The sequence below is a fragment of the Chrysochloris asiatica genome, unplaced genomic scaffold (genome assembly GCF_000296735.1).
Source record: "Chrysochloris asiatica unplaced genomic scaffold, ChrAsi1.0 scaffold00001, whole genome shotgun sequence".
In the NCBI taxonomy this organism is placed as follows: Eukaryota; Metazoa; Chordata; class Mammalia; order Afrosoricida; family Chrysochloridae; genus Chrysochloris; species Chrysochloris asiatica.
In genome coordinates, this window is record NW_006408519.1 from 38,984,866 (window position 1) to 39,004,422 (window position 19,557).

Below are 19,557 nucleotides of genomic sequence, written 5' to 3' on the forward strand. Positions count from 1 at the left end.
GCTGGACAGTGAATAAGGAAGACCGCAGAAGAATTGATGCATTTGAGTTATGGTGTTGGAAGAGAATATTGCAAGTGCCATGGGCTGCCAAAAGAACCAATAGATCCGTTTTGGAAGAAGTGCAGCCAGAGTGTTCCTTAGAGGCCAAGATGACCAAACTCATCTCTCATACTTTGGACATATTGTCAGGAGGAATCAATCACTGGAGAAGGATATCATGTTTGGTAAGGTGGAGGGACAGAGAAAGAGAGGAAGACCCCCAATGAGATGCACTGGTCAAGTGGCAGCATCGATGAACTCAAGCATGGCAACAGTAGTGAGGTTGGCCCAAGATTGGGCAGTGTTTCATTTGCCGTGCATAAGGTCGCTATGAGTTGGTACTGACTCGATGGCATCTAACAACAATGAAAGGGCACATTCTGCAAGTCAGTGTTCTGTCCATAGGCACACAGCCTTACTCAGTCCATGGGCCTAGAGTCCGCAGCTGCTCTGTGTCTCCATCCACCGCCTGTCACCATCTCTGCTGTCACTGCTTTACTAGGTAGGATCTCACGCTCCACTCTTGCTCTTCCTTCTTGATGGTCCTGGGATCTTCTGTTTCTGAAATGAAAGATTAACTACTCCCCCTTTTTAGTCATACATCTTCTACAATTACAGTTGTGTCAATCACAATTAATCCTGTTAACAATTACTCACAATTGAATAATAAAATTCTATCAGCATCATCCCTCATCCCCTTTTACCAGATCCATCTGAAGAAGAGGACAACTATTCAGTGAAGATTCTACCTTACCCCCCTCATTATGAAACTAAGCGTACTCATAAAAGCTTGTAAAACAGCCACTTAATGCCTTTATGTCCCCCGCCGCCCATTATTGATAGTCAATGTCTAAATTACCTGTCCCACAGATAATGCAGTTCAAACTCACCAGCTGCTCCTCAGAAACCTCATACAGGGTTGGAATATAGATTAAACAACACTTAACAACAACACCAACCCAGTATACTGAGGAAACAAGTTTGCCCCTTGATATGAAAAGTCCTTCCATTCCAGTTAGACTTTTGAGCAACTGCATCCAAAAGCGAAAGTCTAGTTCATCAAATTGTAGCAGTTTGCACTTGCTCACCATATCAAACATCTTTATCTTAATCTGGTCAAGTTCTGGTCAGCTAGCCATCCAAACTAGATCAAATGGATATTAGCTACAAGTTTGGGAGTTCATATACACTTCCCTGCACTTCATAACAGCTGGGTCTTTCCATCTCAACCTTAGCCCCCAGGGGCTAGGTCAGTGCCCATGGCCTCAGGAGTTCACACATCTTGTAAACTTCAAAGCAGCCAGTCCTTCCTCTTTTCTCTCTCATCTCAAGGTCAACGAGTATTAATGGAACACAGCCAAACTCAGCCCATGACTTCACTGCTGTATTTTCCCCACTTCTACTCACAAGTAGACCCAGGTGGTCACCATCAAGCATACTAGACTGCTCTCAGGTAAACAGATGCTGTGTGCTGTGGGGCTCCCCCAGGCCTGTGATAAGGAGGCTGTGTGTACAACTTTCTTCCCGGATGGTTAGTCTCCATGGAAGATGGGAGAGTGGGAACCAGGGACAAGGAGCAGTCTCCAAAAACTTGGCAGTGTTTTGTGTTTTCCCCAAAAGGAGAATAATATTAGTATTATTTTTGATACAAAGAAATGATTTCTCCATCATCGTTTATTGAAGGAATTCATCCATTTCTACCCAACCAAATTGAAATGGCCAAATGCAGGGAGCTGTCAGTGGTTTCGAGAAACAATATACTCCCATCCTCCAGAAGGTGGCAGTATAGCAAGCGCTTCATTCCAGGGTCCTTCCAGTTAAAGCGTTTCAGGTCCTGCAGCAGTTCTCAACACAGCCTCAGGTTGTAGCAGTTTGCATCAGAACATCCCTAATGGCAAACCATCTGGGGTTTCACCAGTGATGTTGTGGAATGCTGAAAAAGGAAGCTCCTTTGAGAAAAGACAAAAACATTGTAGGTGGAGGAGCGAGGCATAGAGAGGAGGAAGAAGAAGGGGTAGGGTGGTCAGCTTGCAGTTACTATCAGTGCGATGGACTGCTCCCTCCTGGCGGGCCTTGAGATGTGGAGCCACTGTAGGCTAAGCCCTGGACTGCTAACCAAGGTTGGTGGTTCAAACCCAGAAGCTGCTCCTCAGAAACCCTAGACAGGGTCACTATGAGTAGGAATCGACTTGATGGCACTTAAAACAACAACTGGCAGCTGAGTCAGCATGGTTCCTGGGCATGAGTTTGGTAGAAGAGACTGAGCATGCTCTGAACAACACTCCAGACCCTTCCCACCAACAACTTCCCCTCAGGTTTGAGGGCCTGAAGGCAGAGAACCTTCTGGTTGTTTTCATTACCTGGTGAGCTTGGCTGGGCCTCATCATCTCTGAAAAGGGGAACTTTGCCCTATAAAGAAGTGAATTCTAGTCCAATTAAACCACACCCTTTGCCATGGAGTCGATTGTGATTTATAGTTACTCGCAGGAGGGTAGTGGATTATGAGCAGAACTGCTAACCTCAAGGCCAGCAGTTCAAATCTACCAGCGGCTTCATGGAAGAAAGATGAGGCTTTCTGCTCCCATAAAGATTTACAGTCTTAGAAACTCTGTACAAGGTCCCTATGAATCGAAACTGATTCCATGGCACTTGACCACCACCACAACCATAGGACGTAGTAGAACCACCCCATTGCGTTTCCAGTGTCGCCATCTTTGTGGAAGAAGACGGTCATATTGTTCTCCCATAGAGAGCAGCTGATGAGTTCAAACTACTGATATTTGGTTAGCAGCCCAGGGCTTAACATTTAAGTATAGCTTCCCTCCCCTCCCCTAGGCATCATGGGGCTTCCCTGGGGGTCTCAGTCATCTCATTCAGATCCTCTGGGGCACGGGGACTGGCATTCTGTTACAGAGCTCACATTGGAGAGTGTTAAGGAGTTCGCCCCTCCACTCTGACTGGAGACTCTTCACTTCTGGGAGTTGAATCCTACTCTTTGGACCTTCATTTCTTTATGTGTACACCTAAAACTTGGGGCCACATAAGATCTTTACTTGTATTTTGGCCTTGATCCTTTATAATCTGTCTTAAATGTATTAAAAAGTTAATTTTAGGAGCCCCAGTTCCTATAAAATAGAAATAATAAAATAGTAAGAGAATAAAATATAAAGACTTTAAAAATCAGGCTTAGGTAGATCAGCTGGAATCCTATTTGGAAATGGATTGACGATGTTCATTCCTGTGGCTGTGATGGTTGTGATAATGTCAAAATAAGGACCAGAATCTGAAAAGACCACATTTGGAATAATTATTTCCACACAGAAGCAGACTGTGAGTAAAAGGTAAAAGGCAGATGTCTGAATTCACGCGATGCTTTGCATATTCACTCCATCAATGGCCTTATTATCTTCCTGAGGCAGAAGGGAGCTGATGGTTAGAGCAGTGTGGTGGCTGTATGCAATTAATAATTCAGATAGGCATAGGATGTTATTCTGTGGGGCACCCTGCCCCCTGGTAACTCATTAATAAAACATTGGGTTCTGTTGTTTGGAGCCCACAGCTAATGGAGAGCGATGGCGATCTCACTTGCAAATGCTGGTTGGCACTGGGCCCGTGGGTCTGGAGTAAAAATGTCAGGGAAGGAAATGAATTTTCAACACCCCTTTCTTGATGGCATCTAAAAGGACAGAGGGTCGCCTTGAAATCTGGGTCAGCAGCCCTTAGGGCCCTGGGGAACTTCTTTCTCTTCCCACTGGGGGGAGCTCCAGTCACGGCTATTCACAGGCCCCCCACCTGCATCATATCCGGCTCCCTCCCTGAGTGGTCCAGCTGCTCCAACTCAGCTCAGGTGAGCTCAGTGATTCCTGAAACCTTCTGCAGCCGTTGAAGCAAACCCTACATATTTTACGTTTTCTCAATTATATATATAAAGGCAAAGGAAAATTGCAAATGCTTACAGCTGATAAGAGCTTTAAAGGAACTGTTCTCCATGGTTATGGATTGAATCATGCCCACCCCCCACCTCCTCATCACACCATATGTGTCAACTTGGCTGGGTCAGGATTCTCAGTATAATGTCATTATCCCCCATTTTGAGATCCGATGTAACTATCCTATTGTTAAGTGCCACTGAGTTGGTGCCAACCGCATAGGGTTTCTGAGGCTGTAAATCTTCATGGGAGCGGAAAGCCTCATCTTTCTCCAGCGGAGTGGCTGGTGGGCTCGGATCTAGGACCCTGTGGTTAGCAGTCTAGTGCTTATCCTGAAGATCCACCTTGCTCCTTATAATTATCCTGTGTGTTGTCAGTCCTAACCTTTATGATGTTAATAAGCTAGGAATAGAGGCAGCTATGCTAAACAGGCAGGATACAATCTATAGGATTACGTTGCAATTTGAGTCAATCTCTTTTGAGATATAAAAGAGTGAGCAGAGGCGAGAGGGAGCTACTACCACCAAGAAAGGAGAGCCCCGGAGTGGAGTGTGCCCTTTGAGTCCAGGGACCTCCTAGACCCAGGGGAAGACTGATGCCAAGGCCCACGAAGATCTCTAAGGAACGCTGGGTCACAGATACAGAAAGGACTTATTGTCCCCTGCACTGTGAGCCAACAGAGAGAGGACGCCTTTCCTGAAAGCTCGTGCCTCCAGTTTCAAATTCTAGCTTCCTGAACTGTGAGACAGTTACAGCCATCCACCAGAGGTATCTCTGTTCCAGAAACACTAAGTAACTGGGACAACTTTTATCTTCACAGCAACCTTCTGAGGTGTGTTCACAATCCCAAAATCCAAACAGCTGTCTCACTGAAGCGTGTGTAAAAGCTAATCTGGGGCAAAATAGTGGCCAGAACAGAGGTGAGTCTATTTATAGACTTTAGCTATGAAACTGAATGTGAACATTCATGTTTTGTTACTAAGTACTCACACAGTTGGTTAGTGTATACATACTAGCTTCAGACCCACTGGGGAGGCTTTCCTTCCACACAGTAGAGTTCTTCAGTCTGAAATTTTCAGAACTTCAAATCACAGCTGTCCCCTTTATTATATAAAATAGGCATATCTTGCATTATTGTGTTTTGCTTTGTTATGACCTAGAGATATGGCGGCTTTCCCTAATGGGAGTTTTGTGGATCCAACAAGTCTATTGGCGCCATTTTTCCAGCATCATGTGCTTGCTTGTGTCTGTGCCCCATTTTTGTCATTCCCACAATCTTTTTACCTTACTCATCATACTATTGTACATGTCCGAGAGTACAGTGGAGGGTAAAACGAACTTTCACACCGGCTGGGAAACCAGAATATTTGTGTGATGTGCTTGACTGGGAACTTCGCTTGATTGCCTGGAACTGATGTGTCAGTATCACCCAATTATGTCTATAGTTGGTTGAATCACTGGGTACGAGGATGAGGCTGTTTAGGACCAGAATTCAGTGACCCAAAGCTGTTCCAAGGGCGGCCATTCCAGAGTTCCTGTGCCCCTCCCCCAACCTACACAGTCTACACCACTGGGTGGGTGGGTAGGGGGTATTCAGTTCTGGGTTTTAGCTTTCATTTCATGAATGTTATTCACTCAGCATGGGAATAGGTGAGGTTTGAAGGGCTGGAGCTCAACCAGCTGCGTTTGAATCCCAGCTTTGCCATTTACTCAGCTTCTCTATGCCTCTGTGAACTCATCTGAGGGAGGAAGAAGATGACACAGTGCTTCCTACCAGTTGAGAGCAGCTGCAATCTTAGGTTTCTGAAGAGGGAATGTGGCAGTTAAGTCAGAGGGAGAGGCATGTCTGAGCTGCAAGATGACTGATGAGGAGGTTCCTCAACCCCAGTCTTGGATGAATGCTTTAGACATCTTTGCCTGGTCTCCAGGCAGGGCTGTGTTTGTCTTGGGAAATTGTGCATGACCTACGTAGGTGAATGGCCAGGTCACCTTGAACCTGGATGGGCATTGAGAGATAACTATCATTGAATTAAAGGAGCTCTGGTAGCGTAGTGGTTATGAGTCGGGCTGCCAACCTCAAGGTCAGCAGTTTGAGACTACCAGTGGTTCCGCAGGAGAAAGATGAGGTGGTCTGGTCCCGTAAAGATTTACAGCCTCAGAAACCCTGTGCAGGGTCACTATGAGTCGGAACCGACTCCATGGCACTTAACAACAACAACACCATCATTGCATTGAGAAAACAGAGCCATCGAGAAAGCCTGTTGGGCCGAAGCCCAGCTGGGCTAAGGCAGTCTCCATTCTATGCTGCTTTTGCATTTTGTCATTTGGGGCTCTGTTCCCTCTACCTGGGCTGACACTTGGCATTTCTAAATCTGAGTCAGTAGCAGTTATTAAGATCCTGGGGGTCCACATCTCACAAGATGTGGTCAGGGGGGGAAGTGTTGAGGTTTAAATGACTGGAATACATGCTAGCCTTCAGAATTGGACCCGGTTCCCAGAAATGTGGCATTTGACGTAAGTGGCTTGAGCAAGCCACGGAAGTAGGCAAACAGAGAACAGCTCTAATTTCAGAAAGCCTGTTTCTTTTCCTGTCTCTGCCCTAGCCCTCAGTATGGAACGACTGTTGGTAATTAGGAAACAGGCTGACCTAGGGGCGGAGGGTGGAGCTGAGGCCAGATGCTCGCAGGGTGGGATTCTTGGTGATCAAATGGGAGAGGCCCAGCACCATCTTGCCCCCTTGTTCTTCAATTTGCTGGAGCACACCAACATGTCGGGATCCTACCTCAGGGCCTTTGCATGTGCTGCTGTGTCTGCTTGGACCACTCATTTCCTGGTCCATATGGGCTCCCTCTTTACCATTTATGTCTAATCTTCAATGTTACTTCCTCATAGAAGGCTTCCTGGTGATGCTAATTTATCTATCTCAGCACTCCTGTACTCAGAACCAAGGGTTCTCGATCCCTACTGTCCTACAATCCCCTTTATGGCATCTATCCCGTCTGAAAGTGGACTGTTACGCACTGGTTCATATGTCTATTGTCTATCTTCCTTCACACTGAATGTTTGGCCTATGAGGGCAGTGTTCTGGAGTGCCTAGAGCAGTTTGGACACAAGGCGGAGCGAATGTGCCTGCAGGTGGAAGGATGGCATGATGTTATTATGTAAAGAGTTTGCTACTGGGTCTGGCACTAGACAACCAAACCCAGTGCCATGAAGTTGATTCCGACTCCTAGTGACCCTGGAGAACAGGGCAGAATTGTTCCTTATGGATTCTGAAACTGTAAATCTTTACAGGAGCCAACAGACTCATCTTTGTTCATGGGTGGTAGTGGGTTGAAACTGCTGAATTTGGGGTTTGCAGTCCAGCGCTTATTCCACTGCACCACCAGGGTTCCTTGGCCCTCCACAAAATTGGCAGCTCTTATGGATTCTGCCGTTATACTGAGTCTCTGTGTACCTGGCCTCTTTCACACGCACCTGTAAGCCTCTTACAATCAGAAGCTGCGTCTTATTTATTTCTGCTTCCCCATGCCCCTTGTAAACAAGAGGGGATCAATAAACGCTTCTGATTGAGGAGAACCACAAATTGTGCCTTTGACCTGGGGCACCAGAGACCAATAAAACCATCCTTGTTCTAAAAAAAATTAAACCTTTTTATTAGTATATTTATTTTATATATAAAAGAAATACAAAAAAAGAAACACAAAGAAAATGCTTTTATGGCAAATCGGATTTGTCATTGCCTTCGGCTTGGGCTCCGGGCTCGGGTCCACTGGGCGTCAACAAAGTCCGCCGGTTGTAGTGGGCTTTGATGACCCCCGTGTTGTTGTTCTCATTGAGCAGCTGTTTCTGCCGTTGCCTGTTGAGGGACTGCACAAGACCCAGGACAACAGCGGCCAAGGAGTACTGCCCGGGTAGTCTTCTCGGGGGCAAGATGAATGGGTTGGGTTGGACTCTTCCCAGCAGAAAGTACGTTTTGATTTTTCCTTCCTGTTCACTGATACCTTTGACGTAGATCTCCCCTCGGTAGTCGAAGGCAAAGCCCTGCTCTTTCAGGATGAGATAGGTCTCCTCTGGAACCTGGATCCTGCCACTGACCCCTGTGCTGTCCATCCGGCTGGCCAGGTTCACCGTTTTGCCCCAAATGTCATACTGGGGTTTCTTTGCACCAATAACGCCAGCTACCACTGAGCCGTGGCTGATGCCTATGAATGAACCAAAGCAGCAGGAAGTAAGAGAGAGATGAAGAGGACATCTGAGGGCTGGCTGGACCCCTGCCTACACACTGGTCATTGAGTATGAGGTCTGCTGCTGTAGATTCTAACCCTGCCTCCATGACTTACTGGATGTATGAGCTGGGAAAGCTCCTTTTGGACTTTGCTTTTCCCATCTACAAAGTGGAAAGGATCGCAGGAGGATGGGATGGGACAATGTAAATCAAACAGTGACAACCATGCGGGTTCACTAAAACCCAACCCAACTCACTACCATTGAGTGGATTCTGACTTCCAATGACCCTGCACAGGGTCTCTGAGCTTGTGAACCTCAATGGGAGAAGAAAGCTTCATCTTTCTTGAGGAATGGCTGATGAGTTTGCATTGACAACCTAGAGGCTGGCAGTCCAGTGCTTAGCCTACTGAAATTATATTCCTGCCTGGACACTGACTTATCAGGCCTGTGTGATGGGCGGAGCACTGGAGCTGGGAGCCTGGAATCTTCCTTCACCTTTGTTGTCTGTGCTCTGAGAGCTCAGGTGGACCTTGTCTGTCTCTGGTTTGCCTCATCTCCTCAGAGTCATTAATCAGTTCATGGCCAAAGCTCCTGCCAGACCTCCCTGTCCCCTGCCTTGTCCTTCTGCAACCCATTTCTTGAGGGCTCTTTCTGAAATGTACATCTGGTCAACTCACAACATGCTTACCTTACACATCTGCCTGGACCCCTCTGGCTTCTAGTGTAATGTTCTAAATCAGCTGTCATCAAGTTCATTCCAACTCATGGTGACCCCCTGTATACAGAGGAGAATTGCTTCACAGGGTTTTCAAAGCTGTGACCTTTCAGAAGCAGATCACCAGGCCTTTCTTCTGAGGTGCCTCTGGGTGGTTTCAAACAGCTAAGGTTTGGATGAGTAGTGGAGCATTTAACTGTTTCTGCCACTCAGAATAAAGCCTTGAATAAAGCCCCTCTGAATCACAATACAAGCTTTTCAGCTGTGGCTTTTGCCTAACCTATCAGCCTTGTTCATTCCCCTCTCTCCTCCATGCTTAGGCTACAGCCACACGGAACTACCTGAGTTCCCCTAGCCTGGTGGTGATTTTCCTTCTTTGTGCCTTGGTCCTTGTCTTTTTTTTCTGCTGGATCATCATTTCCTTCCAACCCCATAGTTTATTTGGCAAATAAACTGTGTTTTAAGACAGGTTAAGTGTCTCCTCCTTTTCTAGGAATGACAGCTTGTCAGAACATGCCGTCTCACTCTGACTTCGAGTTTCCTCATTCTCTATTTCTACCTTCTACAAACGTTGACAAGGTTCCTACTATGTGTCAGGCACTGTTCTAGGCACCAGGAATATGGTGGGAAAGGAGTTAGACATAGTCTTGGCTCTTATGCAGCTCACATTCTACTGGGGAACAACAGAAAATAATTTAAAAAACAATATATACTATGTTGTTGTTAAGTGCCATCGAGTCGGTTCTGACCCATAGTGACCCTGTAAGGGTTTCCGAGGGTGTAAATCTTTACGAGAGTAGAAAGCCTCATCTTTCTCCTGCGGAGTGGCTGGTAGTTTCGAACTGCTGCCCTTAAGGTTCGCAGCCCAATTCGTAACCACTACGCTACCAGAGCTCCTTACTAACAATTAAAAATGAGATGTACTACGATATTAGTGATAACAGTTATACTGAGATATCAATCAGAGTAAATGGATAAAGGAAGCTAGGAGAGGATGCATTTTGGAGTTGGGTGGTCTGGAAGGGCCTTTCTGAGAAGAGAGTTGAAGGAAGTGAGGGGGTGAGCTGTATGGATATCTAGGGAAGATGATTCTATGCAAAGGGACAACACACACATGTGTATGCCCCGAAGGCTGTAAAGCTTAGAAACAAGTTATGCAGAAGGCAGTGAAATCACAATCATGGTTGTTGTTGTTGTTATTGTTAAGTGCCATCAAGTCCATTCTAACTCACAGCGACCCTGAACAGGGTTTCCAAGGAGTGGCTAGTGAGTTGGAACTGCTGACCTTGTGGTTAGCAGTCCAGTGTTTATCTTACAGAGCTGCACCAGCACTCCTTTTAAGATATAACTGCCTGTGAAGTTTGAAAACAGATCCTGCAGAATGCAGAGGCATTGCAGCAGGTGGTGAACCCTTTGAAATGTGCAGAGTACTTTTCTCATTTAGTTCTCATATTGCCGCTGTGATTGCTAATTGGATGTGCCAGTTGTTTGGTCAGATACTAGTCTAGATGCTGTTATAGCTGGGAAGGTACTTTGTAGATGTGGTTGGTTCTACACAAAGAGAAGTACCATTTGAACACGTGGGGGGTGGTTCATCCAATCAGTTGAAAGCCTGAAGAGCAAAAGCTGAAGTTTTCTGGGGAAGAAGGGATTCTGCCCCAGAAGTGACATAGAATTCCTGCTGGAGATTCCAATTCAAGATTGTAACTTGTTCTGAGTTTCCAGCCAGCTGGCCTGCTTTCCAAACTTTAGTCTAACCATTGCATGAGCCAACTCCTTAAGATAAATCACTTTCATTATACATATGTGTATTTATGTTGTTGTTAAGTGCTGTAGAGTTGGTTCTGACTCATTGTGACCCTTCATAGGGTTTCTGAGGAGTGACTGGTGAGCTTGAACCACCTACCTTGCAGTTCAAACGACTTTGCGGTCCAGTGCATTAACCCACAGCACCTCAACAGGACTCTCAATGGATACATATAAATACTATGTTGTTGTTAAGTGCTGTCGGGTAGGTTCCCGACTCATAGTGACCCTGTATAGGGTTTCCAAGGAGCAGCTGGTGGGGTTGAACTGCTGACCTTGTGGTTCAAAGTCCAGTGCTGATCCTACAGCGCCACACCTATAGACCTACATATATAAACATATACATACCTATATAAACATATATATTCCCCATACAGGAGTTCTGATACTGTAGTGGTTATGAGTCGGGCTGCTAATCTCACGGTCAGCCATTCCACAGGAGAAAGATGAGGCTTTCTGTTCTTGTAAAGTTTTACAGCCTCAGGAACACAATACATGGTCACTATGAGTCGTAACTGACTCCACAGCACATAAACACCACCACCAAACACTCTCTATGAATACTATATATACATTTTCTCTCTTTGTGGTGGTGCAGTGGTTAAGTACTTGGCTGCTAACCTCAAGGTCTGTGGTTTGAACCCACCAGCCACTTAGGAGAAGATGTGGCAGTATGGTACTATAAAGATGGTAGCCTTGGAAACCTATGGGAGTGTCCCCTTGTACCTGACAGTGGATATGTATTTGATGGTGACAAATATCTATGTAGATATCTATAGATCTAGAGATCCACCTACCTGGATATCTAGATGTTGATGTGCAGGTGTTAGCCTGTGGTATAAGCACTGAACTGCTAAGCACAAGGTCAGCAGTTCAAACCCTTTGGTTTCTCCTTGGAAACCCTATACCGGGATGCTGTGAGTCGGAACTGGTTTGACGGCACTCAACAACAACATGAGCATATATTTCCATCCTGTTGGTTGTGTTTCTGGGGAGAATGCTGACGGATACCAGTCTTGTGAGGGAGGTAAGCAGGGGAGGTAATAAAAATAGAATGTCCAGTGTACTCAGGAAACCGACTCAGAAAGTTTAAATGACTCACCTGGTTCATACAGCCAATTAAAGAAGCCCCAAATATAAATGGAGATGCCCAATGAGCTGGGAAATTAATTGTCTGCCCCATGAGATGCATGGTCTATGCTGGCAGAATAGCATATCACACCCAGGGTCAGCTCTGATCCTGGCCACATCTCCAGACTTCACTCAGAACATCCCTTTGTTCAGGACTAGTCTAAAGGTCTGCTTTTTATTCATGGTTCAATTGTGTCGTCAATAATTTCAGAAATGACATAGTGAGTTAGTGGAAAGATGTGGGAACGGGCCCTGAACAAGTCCTCTATAGATCAAAAACATGCAATATAAATTCTTGTATTTCACTGAACAAAGGCACAGGGCATTCTTTAGATGTGACAAGCCAGGTATTGGTATTTCTTGACCCTTTTTTCTTGAAAGCTGTTAAGGGAGAACTGAATAAAGTAAAATGGCACGTCAGCTGGCAGAGGAGTAGAATATGTGTTCTGCGTAAAAGATGTTCTAGACGGTACCCTAGCAGCCACATAGTCATTAGTCTTGTTGTCGGGAGCGACCATTAGGCTGTGTGATCCTAGCCTGTAACTGCCCTTCTATGGGTCCAAATTTAATTTGTTGTTGTTAAGTGGCATTGAGTCAGTTCTGACTCCTAGGCAACCCTGTATAGGGTTTCCGAGGAGCCAACTGGTGGATTTGAACTGCCGATAATGTGGTTTGCAGTTTAGTGCTGATCCCACAGTGTCACACCAGAAGTCTGAATTTAATTTAATGAGAATGTGGACTTGTACTGGAGTCTGTAGACTGTGCTTTATGAGGTCCTCGAAGCTCAGCAGAGATGCTGAAGGAATGAGCCCATTATACCAATGAGAAAGAACTATCATCAGCACCACTATGCTTAGGAGCTGTGGTGGCACAGTGGGTTAAGCAAAAGCTTGGCAGCTGAAACTCACCAGCTGCTCCTTGGAAGAAACTGCTTCGGTCAACTTTACAGCCTGGAAAACCCTAGGAGCAGTTCTTGGATTTCCTATAGGGTTGCTATGAGTCAGAGTGGACTGGATAACAGTGACTTCTGGTGTTGAAATAGTTGCTGTTGTGCCATTGCCTTGCATAGGGTGGCTCTCAGGCTAAAGAGGGGTGAGCTGTGTGGCTAGCTCTATGCTCGTCCTGGCTCACACAGTACCTCAGGAGTCCAGTTCTTTTTTCTGACTTAAGGCATTATTGGAAGATCCTGAGAGCAATACGAGTGTAGTCACCACCAGTGATGGGTGACAAAGATAGAAACACCTGGTTACTCACCTATCTCATTAACTAGGACCTAGATAGGTAGTATACTGGATCAATAAGATGGAAAAGAGACTAAATATGATTCAGTGTTTGTATTTCTGCACACAAGTCAGTATCATTCCCTGGCTCCCAGCATCTTCGATGGAGAAGGGAACTCAGAAAGGCTTGAGCTAACCCTGAACCTTGCCCCTGCCCCTGTTCCAGTCACATGAAGTCAACTGCATTTTGATGCCCAAGGCACTGGGGGGCAGGGGTGTTTGATGGAGCAAGGACAACTGGCTCTGCAGGGGTGCCACACGATTGTGGTCTAGTATTTGTGGTCCATGTCATTGGGATCTAATGTTTGTGCTCCACGTGTTTGTGGTCCACATGTTTGTTATCCATGTCTTTGTGTTGTTGTGTTTGCAGCCCATGCGAGTGTTCTAATATTTGTATCCATGCGTTTGTGATCTACTACTGTGGTCCACGTGTTTGTGGACTTGTATTGCGGTCCACATGTTTGTGGTCTAGTGTTGTGGTCCACACCTTTGTGGTGCAATGTTTGCAGCCCACGTGACTGTGTTTGTATCCGTGTGTTTGTGATCTACTATTGTGGTCCACGTGTTTGTGGTCTAGTGTTGTGGTCCACACCTTTGTGGTGCAATGTTTGCAGCCCACGTGACTGTGTTTGTGTCCATGTGTTTGTGATCTCTATTGCGGTCCACGTGTTTGTGGACTTGTATTGCGGTCCACACCTTTGTGGTGCAATGTTTGCAGCCCATGTGACTGTGTTTGTGGCCGTGTGTTTGTGATCTACTATTGCGGTCCACGTGTTTGTGGACTTGTATTGTGGTCCACACCTTTGTGGTGCAATGTTTGCAGCCCACGTGACTATGTTTGTATCTGTGTGTTTGTGATCTACTATTGTGGTCCATGTGTTTGTGGTCTAGTGTTGCGGTCCACACCTTTGTGGTGCAATGTTTGCAGCCCACGTGACTGTGTTTGTGGCCGTGTGTTTGTGGCCCAGCTGCTACTCACCGATCCGGAGCTCGAAGTTGTTGAAGGAATGTTTGTTGATCTCCTGTATGCTTTCAGCCAGGGCCAGTGAGAAGTCGGCCAGGGCACACAGATGACCCCACTTGTCTTCACATTGCTGAAGCAAAATCAAGGGAAGAGTGTATTGAACAGAGTGAGCATTAACATTCTGTCGAGTGGACTGCTTTATGTCCTAACCCCTTACCTATCCATTCATCCCTGGAAGAAAACCACCACACATGGGAGCCACTGCAGAGTCAAGCCATCATCATTCCAGAAAGCTGGAGTAACATGAGGCTTAAAGGAGGACAGGACATACATGTGGACCACTATTTTCCTTTCTCCATGCGCATTCAAGTGAACACATCATGAATCCCTGAGCATGTCCACTGGAGTGTGCAAGCACGTGCAAGGACATGTTTGTATGGGCCATTTTTCCTGTCTAGGAACTGTGTCTCCTTTGAAGTGCTCACAGTATCTGCCTTAAGGATGGACACACAGACATTTGCTCTTCAAACATCTGAGGGAAGTGCAGTCATTCACCATCTGAGAAACTCTGGGTACACCTTTGTGCCTTTCTAAACCTCAGTCTCCTCATCTGTAAAATGGGTACACGTTCACTTGCCCAGATTACCACACAGGAAACAAATGAAAGCATGCATGTGAAAGCGTAGTTCCACAGAGCAGAGGTTGGCAAACATTTTCAGAAAAAGGTCAGATATTAAATATTTTAGGCTTTGGGGCCAGCTGGTTTCTGCTCTGATTATTCAACACAGCTATTGTAGCTTGAAATGAGCCATAGACAATATAAATGAATGAGTGTGGCTGATCTCCAACCAAATGCTATTTACAAAAGCAGGCAGTGGGCTGAGTTTGGCCTGCAGACCATTGTTAGCCAATCTGTACTATAGAGTAGCAGCCACATGTACCAAACCACTAGCACCAAATCTATCTGGTGTTGCTTTCAGAGTACTTTAAGGTTTTTAGTTGGGAAGAAAAGCAGGGCTTGGGACGGGTTCACTCAGGTTTGACCTCTTGCTGAGAATTTGCATTTCTGCTTCAGATAGATGGAATCAGAATCTGTAAGTTCACAAGATCCCCAGGTATGAGTACATAAGGATCACCTGGGAATCTGTAAGAACCACCTGGGGAGCTAGTTACAATGTAGATTCAGATTCAGGTTATCTTGAGCGGAAAGGCAAATTCTGAACGGGGGTGGGGTGTCAAACTAGATTGGACCAGTTCCAAGTCCTGGAAGAAAGTGCAGAGACAATGAGAAGAAATGAATGAGCCTTCCTGCACACCCTACAATTGGGTTTCACATTTATTTCTTGAGGACCTAGTTGGTGCGAGGTCTGTGATGGGGAGCATGATCCTATCTCAGCTAACCCACCCGCTAAGCACTGGTGGACTGCACACCTCAATGTCACTACTTCAAACCCACCAGCTGCTCCATGGGAGAAAATATGTACAGCCTTAGAAACCCTCTACAGGGTCACTAGGAGTCAGCACCGACTCAATGGCACACAACAACCCTGGACTGTAGATTGTTAATTCCCCCACTACCAACAGCCACTCCTTGGGAAACTCTACACAGGGTTGCTATGAGTCGGAACATACTCAATGGCACTTAACAACAACATTACTCTCATCACATATTACTTTGGGGGGAGAAATAATATCTAAGACTAGGAAAGAGGTAACTATCAGGGATTTAGCAGCATTCATGATTAAATCACAGGCATTTCTGGCCCTGCTTTCATTCACCAAGTGACCAGTGAGGTTCACAGTGAAGCCTAGAAGTTTTTTAGACTTGCAGAAGCATCCTCTCAAACAGTCATTTCACAACCAGAATATCCGGTTCATCAGATTTCATCCCCACTGCCCCCCAAAGCCTGCTGGTGATAGAGGTCTTTGATGTCCCAACAAGAGTGGGGCTCCTAGGTGAGGGGAGATGTACAAACTTGTAGATGGTATCCATTGAACCAACCTCGAAGGCCTGAAGAACAAAACCAAATAAAAGAAAAATAAAAAAAAATATTGATAAAGGAAACAAGTATAAATTGCTGCAATTTGATGAACTTGACCTATACTTATGGATGTAGTAGCTCAAAATACCAACTGGGAGGGAAGGAGTCTTCAAATCGAGTATCAATCCTATCCCCTCTGTATACAGGGTTGATAGGGATGGGCAACTTAAACATTGGCTATCAAAAATGGGGGGACAATAAAGGAACAAAGTGACTGGCCTGCAAGTTTTCAAGAGGGAGTTTAGTTTCAGAGTGTGTGTGGGGAGGTAGAATCCTCACTGAGTAATTTTCATCTTGTCTAGATGAATCTGGTGAAAGGAGATGGGGATAAGATTCTTATAATTTAATAGTGAGTAACCGTTATTATTAATTGTGACTGTCACAACTGTAAAGGTAGAATTTTTGTAAGAAAAAGGGGGGAGTAGCTAATCTTACAGTCCAGGAACAGAGGACCCTAGAGCCACCAAGGGAGAAGCGCATGAACAGAATGTGGGACCCTATCCAGAGAAGCAGCAACACCAGAGATGGAGGAAGACATGACGACATGAAGAGATAGAGCAGCTGAGGACTCTAGACTCATGCAAAGAGAAAGGCTGTGTGCTGACAGCCAGGAGTCAGGCTTGCAGAATGTGCCCTTTGGTTGTTTACATGATTATATATTCCTGAGTGTTTTTGTGTACAACTCAAAACAAAAACACATACACAAAAACAAACACACAGAGGGAATAGAAGCAAATACTGTTGAATGATGATGTATGGAGGGGGTTGTAATCATTGCAATGAAACGATAAGTGTAAAACCGATGTTCTTCCATGTAAACTATCACTCAATTCACACAAAAATCTTAAAAAAAAAAAGAGTGGGGCTCCTGACACAGGTGTGGTAGAACTTTTTTTTTTTACCTGCTTTTCAGGAGACAAACCCGACACTGCCATGTAGGTGCTGCCGATGGTCTTGATTTTCTCAATGTCTTGGAACCGGTCTTCACCTAGCAACTGAAAGAGCCCCAGGTAACAGTGTTAGTAAACAATGTTAGTCCTGGCATTTGTCTCTCTGGCTGGCTGGACCCTGAGAACCAGCCCTGGATCTCAGAGTGATGGACCTCAAACTGGCTGAGCATCACAAGGTATGGTTTTTCTCTCTGGGGATCATATACTGGGTCAGCCCACGTGTATTTATGGAGCACCTATGAATTGCCAAGTTCCAAGCTGAGTGACAACAGATCCTCTCCAGAATGTTGAAACATTTTTGTGGATTTCTGAAATAAAAAAGGCCCTGGTGTGGCACTGTAGGATCAGTACTTGACTACTAGCTGCAAGGTCGGCAGTTCAAACCCACCAGCTGCTCTCAGAAACCCTATACAGTGTCACTATGAGTTGGAACTGACTCAACGGCACATAACAACAACTCCTTATTAGTTTAAAGACAAAAGTACCAAGTCCATCAGGAAAGTTTATAGCTTTCCTTTCAAAACGTTTTTGGAATCTTACAATGGCTCACCACATCCCTGCCAGCACCCTGGTTGGAGTCACCATTATCCTTCATGTGGACCATTGCAATGGCCTGTCATCTCTGCTCTTGTCCACACAGACCCAGTATGGTAGCCTGAGCAAGCCCATTCAAACATAACTCAGCCATGGTTCTCCCATTGGCTTCCTGTCCTACCACAGTCAAGATCAGAGTCCTTACTGTGACCTGCAGAGCCTCCTCCCTCATTGTCCCCTTCACACATTCCTCTCTGGCCACATTGCAACTCCTTGTTGGTCCTGAAACAAGCCAGGCTCCTTTTGCTGTTTTTCCTACTGGAATCCTTTTCCCTTAGAGCCCCGGAAGCCGACACTGGTGGAGGAATTAGTTTCAGAACTTAAATCTCTCTGATTCCCAAGTCCAAATATACAGTGATTTTCCTATTGTTGGCAGGTATTTAGATGCAACTTCGGCTTCTCCAACTCTTTGCCTTCCTTTAATACATTTATGATATCCTCAGGGGCTCACTGCATCTAAGGGTGGGCAGACAGATGGGCCAGATAGAGAGAGCAAGGTGGGTTATCTATAGAAGAGTTGGCTATGGGCATCCTTTCAAAAGTAATCAGGAACTAAGAAGACTTTGTGGAGAAAAATGGAAAACATAGGCAGGTATTTTTGTGATTTGCACTGGGTGTGTGTGTGAGGATGTGTGTGTGCCAGAGTATGTGTGTGTTAGAGTGTATACAAGTATGTGTGCCAGAGTATGTGTGTGCGAGTGTATGTGTGCATGTGGAAAGATGTGTTAAGGCATGTGTTAAGGCGTGTGTGTGTGAGTATGTGAGTGTGAGAGAATGCATGGCAGTGTGTGTATCAGTGAGTGAGCATGTGTGTGAGCATGTGAGAGTATTGTGAGTGTGTATGAGAGTGTGAGTGTGTATGGGTGTGTACCTCTATTCACTGCTTGGGCAGCCTTTGGCTTCCTGAGCTCAACTGAAAAGACTGTTCCTCCCAGCCTGCTTGTGTGCATGTTGTGCCGAGAGGAGAAAGCTACGCAGCAGGTCCTCATGTTTTGCCTCATGACCAACGTTTCCCCTCAGACGCCCCCATCAAACAGGTTTGGTCTTTAACTGCCCTTCAGCTGTTAATGTTTTAGCTCAGCTCTTGGAAGGTTCCACTTGCTCATCCCCTCGCTCTGCGTCCTTACACCTGCATCTTCCCAGCTCCTGCTGGCTGTTGGATGATTGGACGGGGTCCTACACCATGGGTCCTTCCTTCCTTCTGGTCAAAATCATTTGGCCCAGGGCCAATTTCAGGCCCAGGCAGAGCTGCTTCCTCCTCAGAAGTCGATTAGCAGCCAGGAAGAAGATTCATTATCTCATTTCATTTCCATGCAGCAAATTTACCTACAATATAGCAAAAGCATCCGGGGACATATGTGGTCTCCAGTCAGCCCCTTTATTAATTAGCTAGTCAGCATGGAGACTGAGATGTGGGGTGCTGGTGAGAGGATCCCCGCACAGGGCCTTTGCAAACACAGTGTGCCCTGTGAGGGGAAGCCTTCCTCTGAGTCCTGATCTCAGGCGTCCGTGCTAATTCTAGCTGCCAGAAGAGCAGTGAGCTGCAGTATTGTGAACCCCAGGGAGTTGGGATGGAGCTCGTGTTTTCCCAACCCAGACAAATAAGCAAGCCATGTCAGGGTGACCAAGAGAGACACATGAGGAAAGCTTGCGGTGGGCAAGCCAGCGAGTGGTATTTGTTTCCTTTTTTACCTTCTTCCCAGCTTTTTTTCTCTTTTCTCTCTGCATTTCTTCTTCCTCTCTTCCTTCCTCTTCTTCCTGCTCCTACTCATCTCTGCTTCTCTCACCTTCTGTTCCTCCTACTCCTAACCCCTTCCTCCTCTTCCCCCCATCCTCCTCTCCCTCCTCTTTGCCTATACTCCTTGTTCTGAAGGAGA

At 45.9% G+C, this 19,557-nt stretch overlaps 1 protein-coding gene across 1 annotated transcript in view; it reads right to left on the reverse strand.

Moving 5' to 3' along the window:
• Positions 1 to 7,685: 7,685 nt before the first annotated feature.
• The window catches only part of ADCY8 (adenylate cyclase 8 (brain)), a 285,844-nt gene continuing 273,972 nt past the window's right edge, over positions 7,686 to 19,557 (reverse strand). Inside the window, exons 15-17 of the mRNA XM_006830840.1 lie at positions 17,039 to 17,131; positions 14,110 to 14,224; positions 7,686 to 8,173 (exon numbers count right to left, since the gene is read on the reverse strand). Coding sequence (XP_006830903.1) covers positions 7,686 to 8,173; positions 14,110 to 14,224; positions 17,039 to 17,131 — 696 coding nt within the window. The remainder of the gene's footprint in view (positions 8,174 to 14,109; positions 14,225 to 17,038; positions 17,132 to 19,557) is intronic.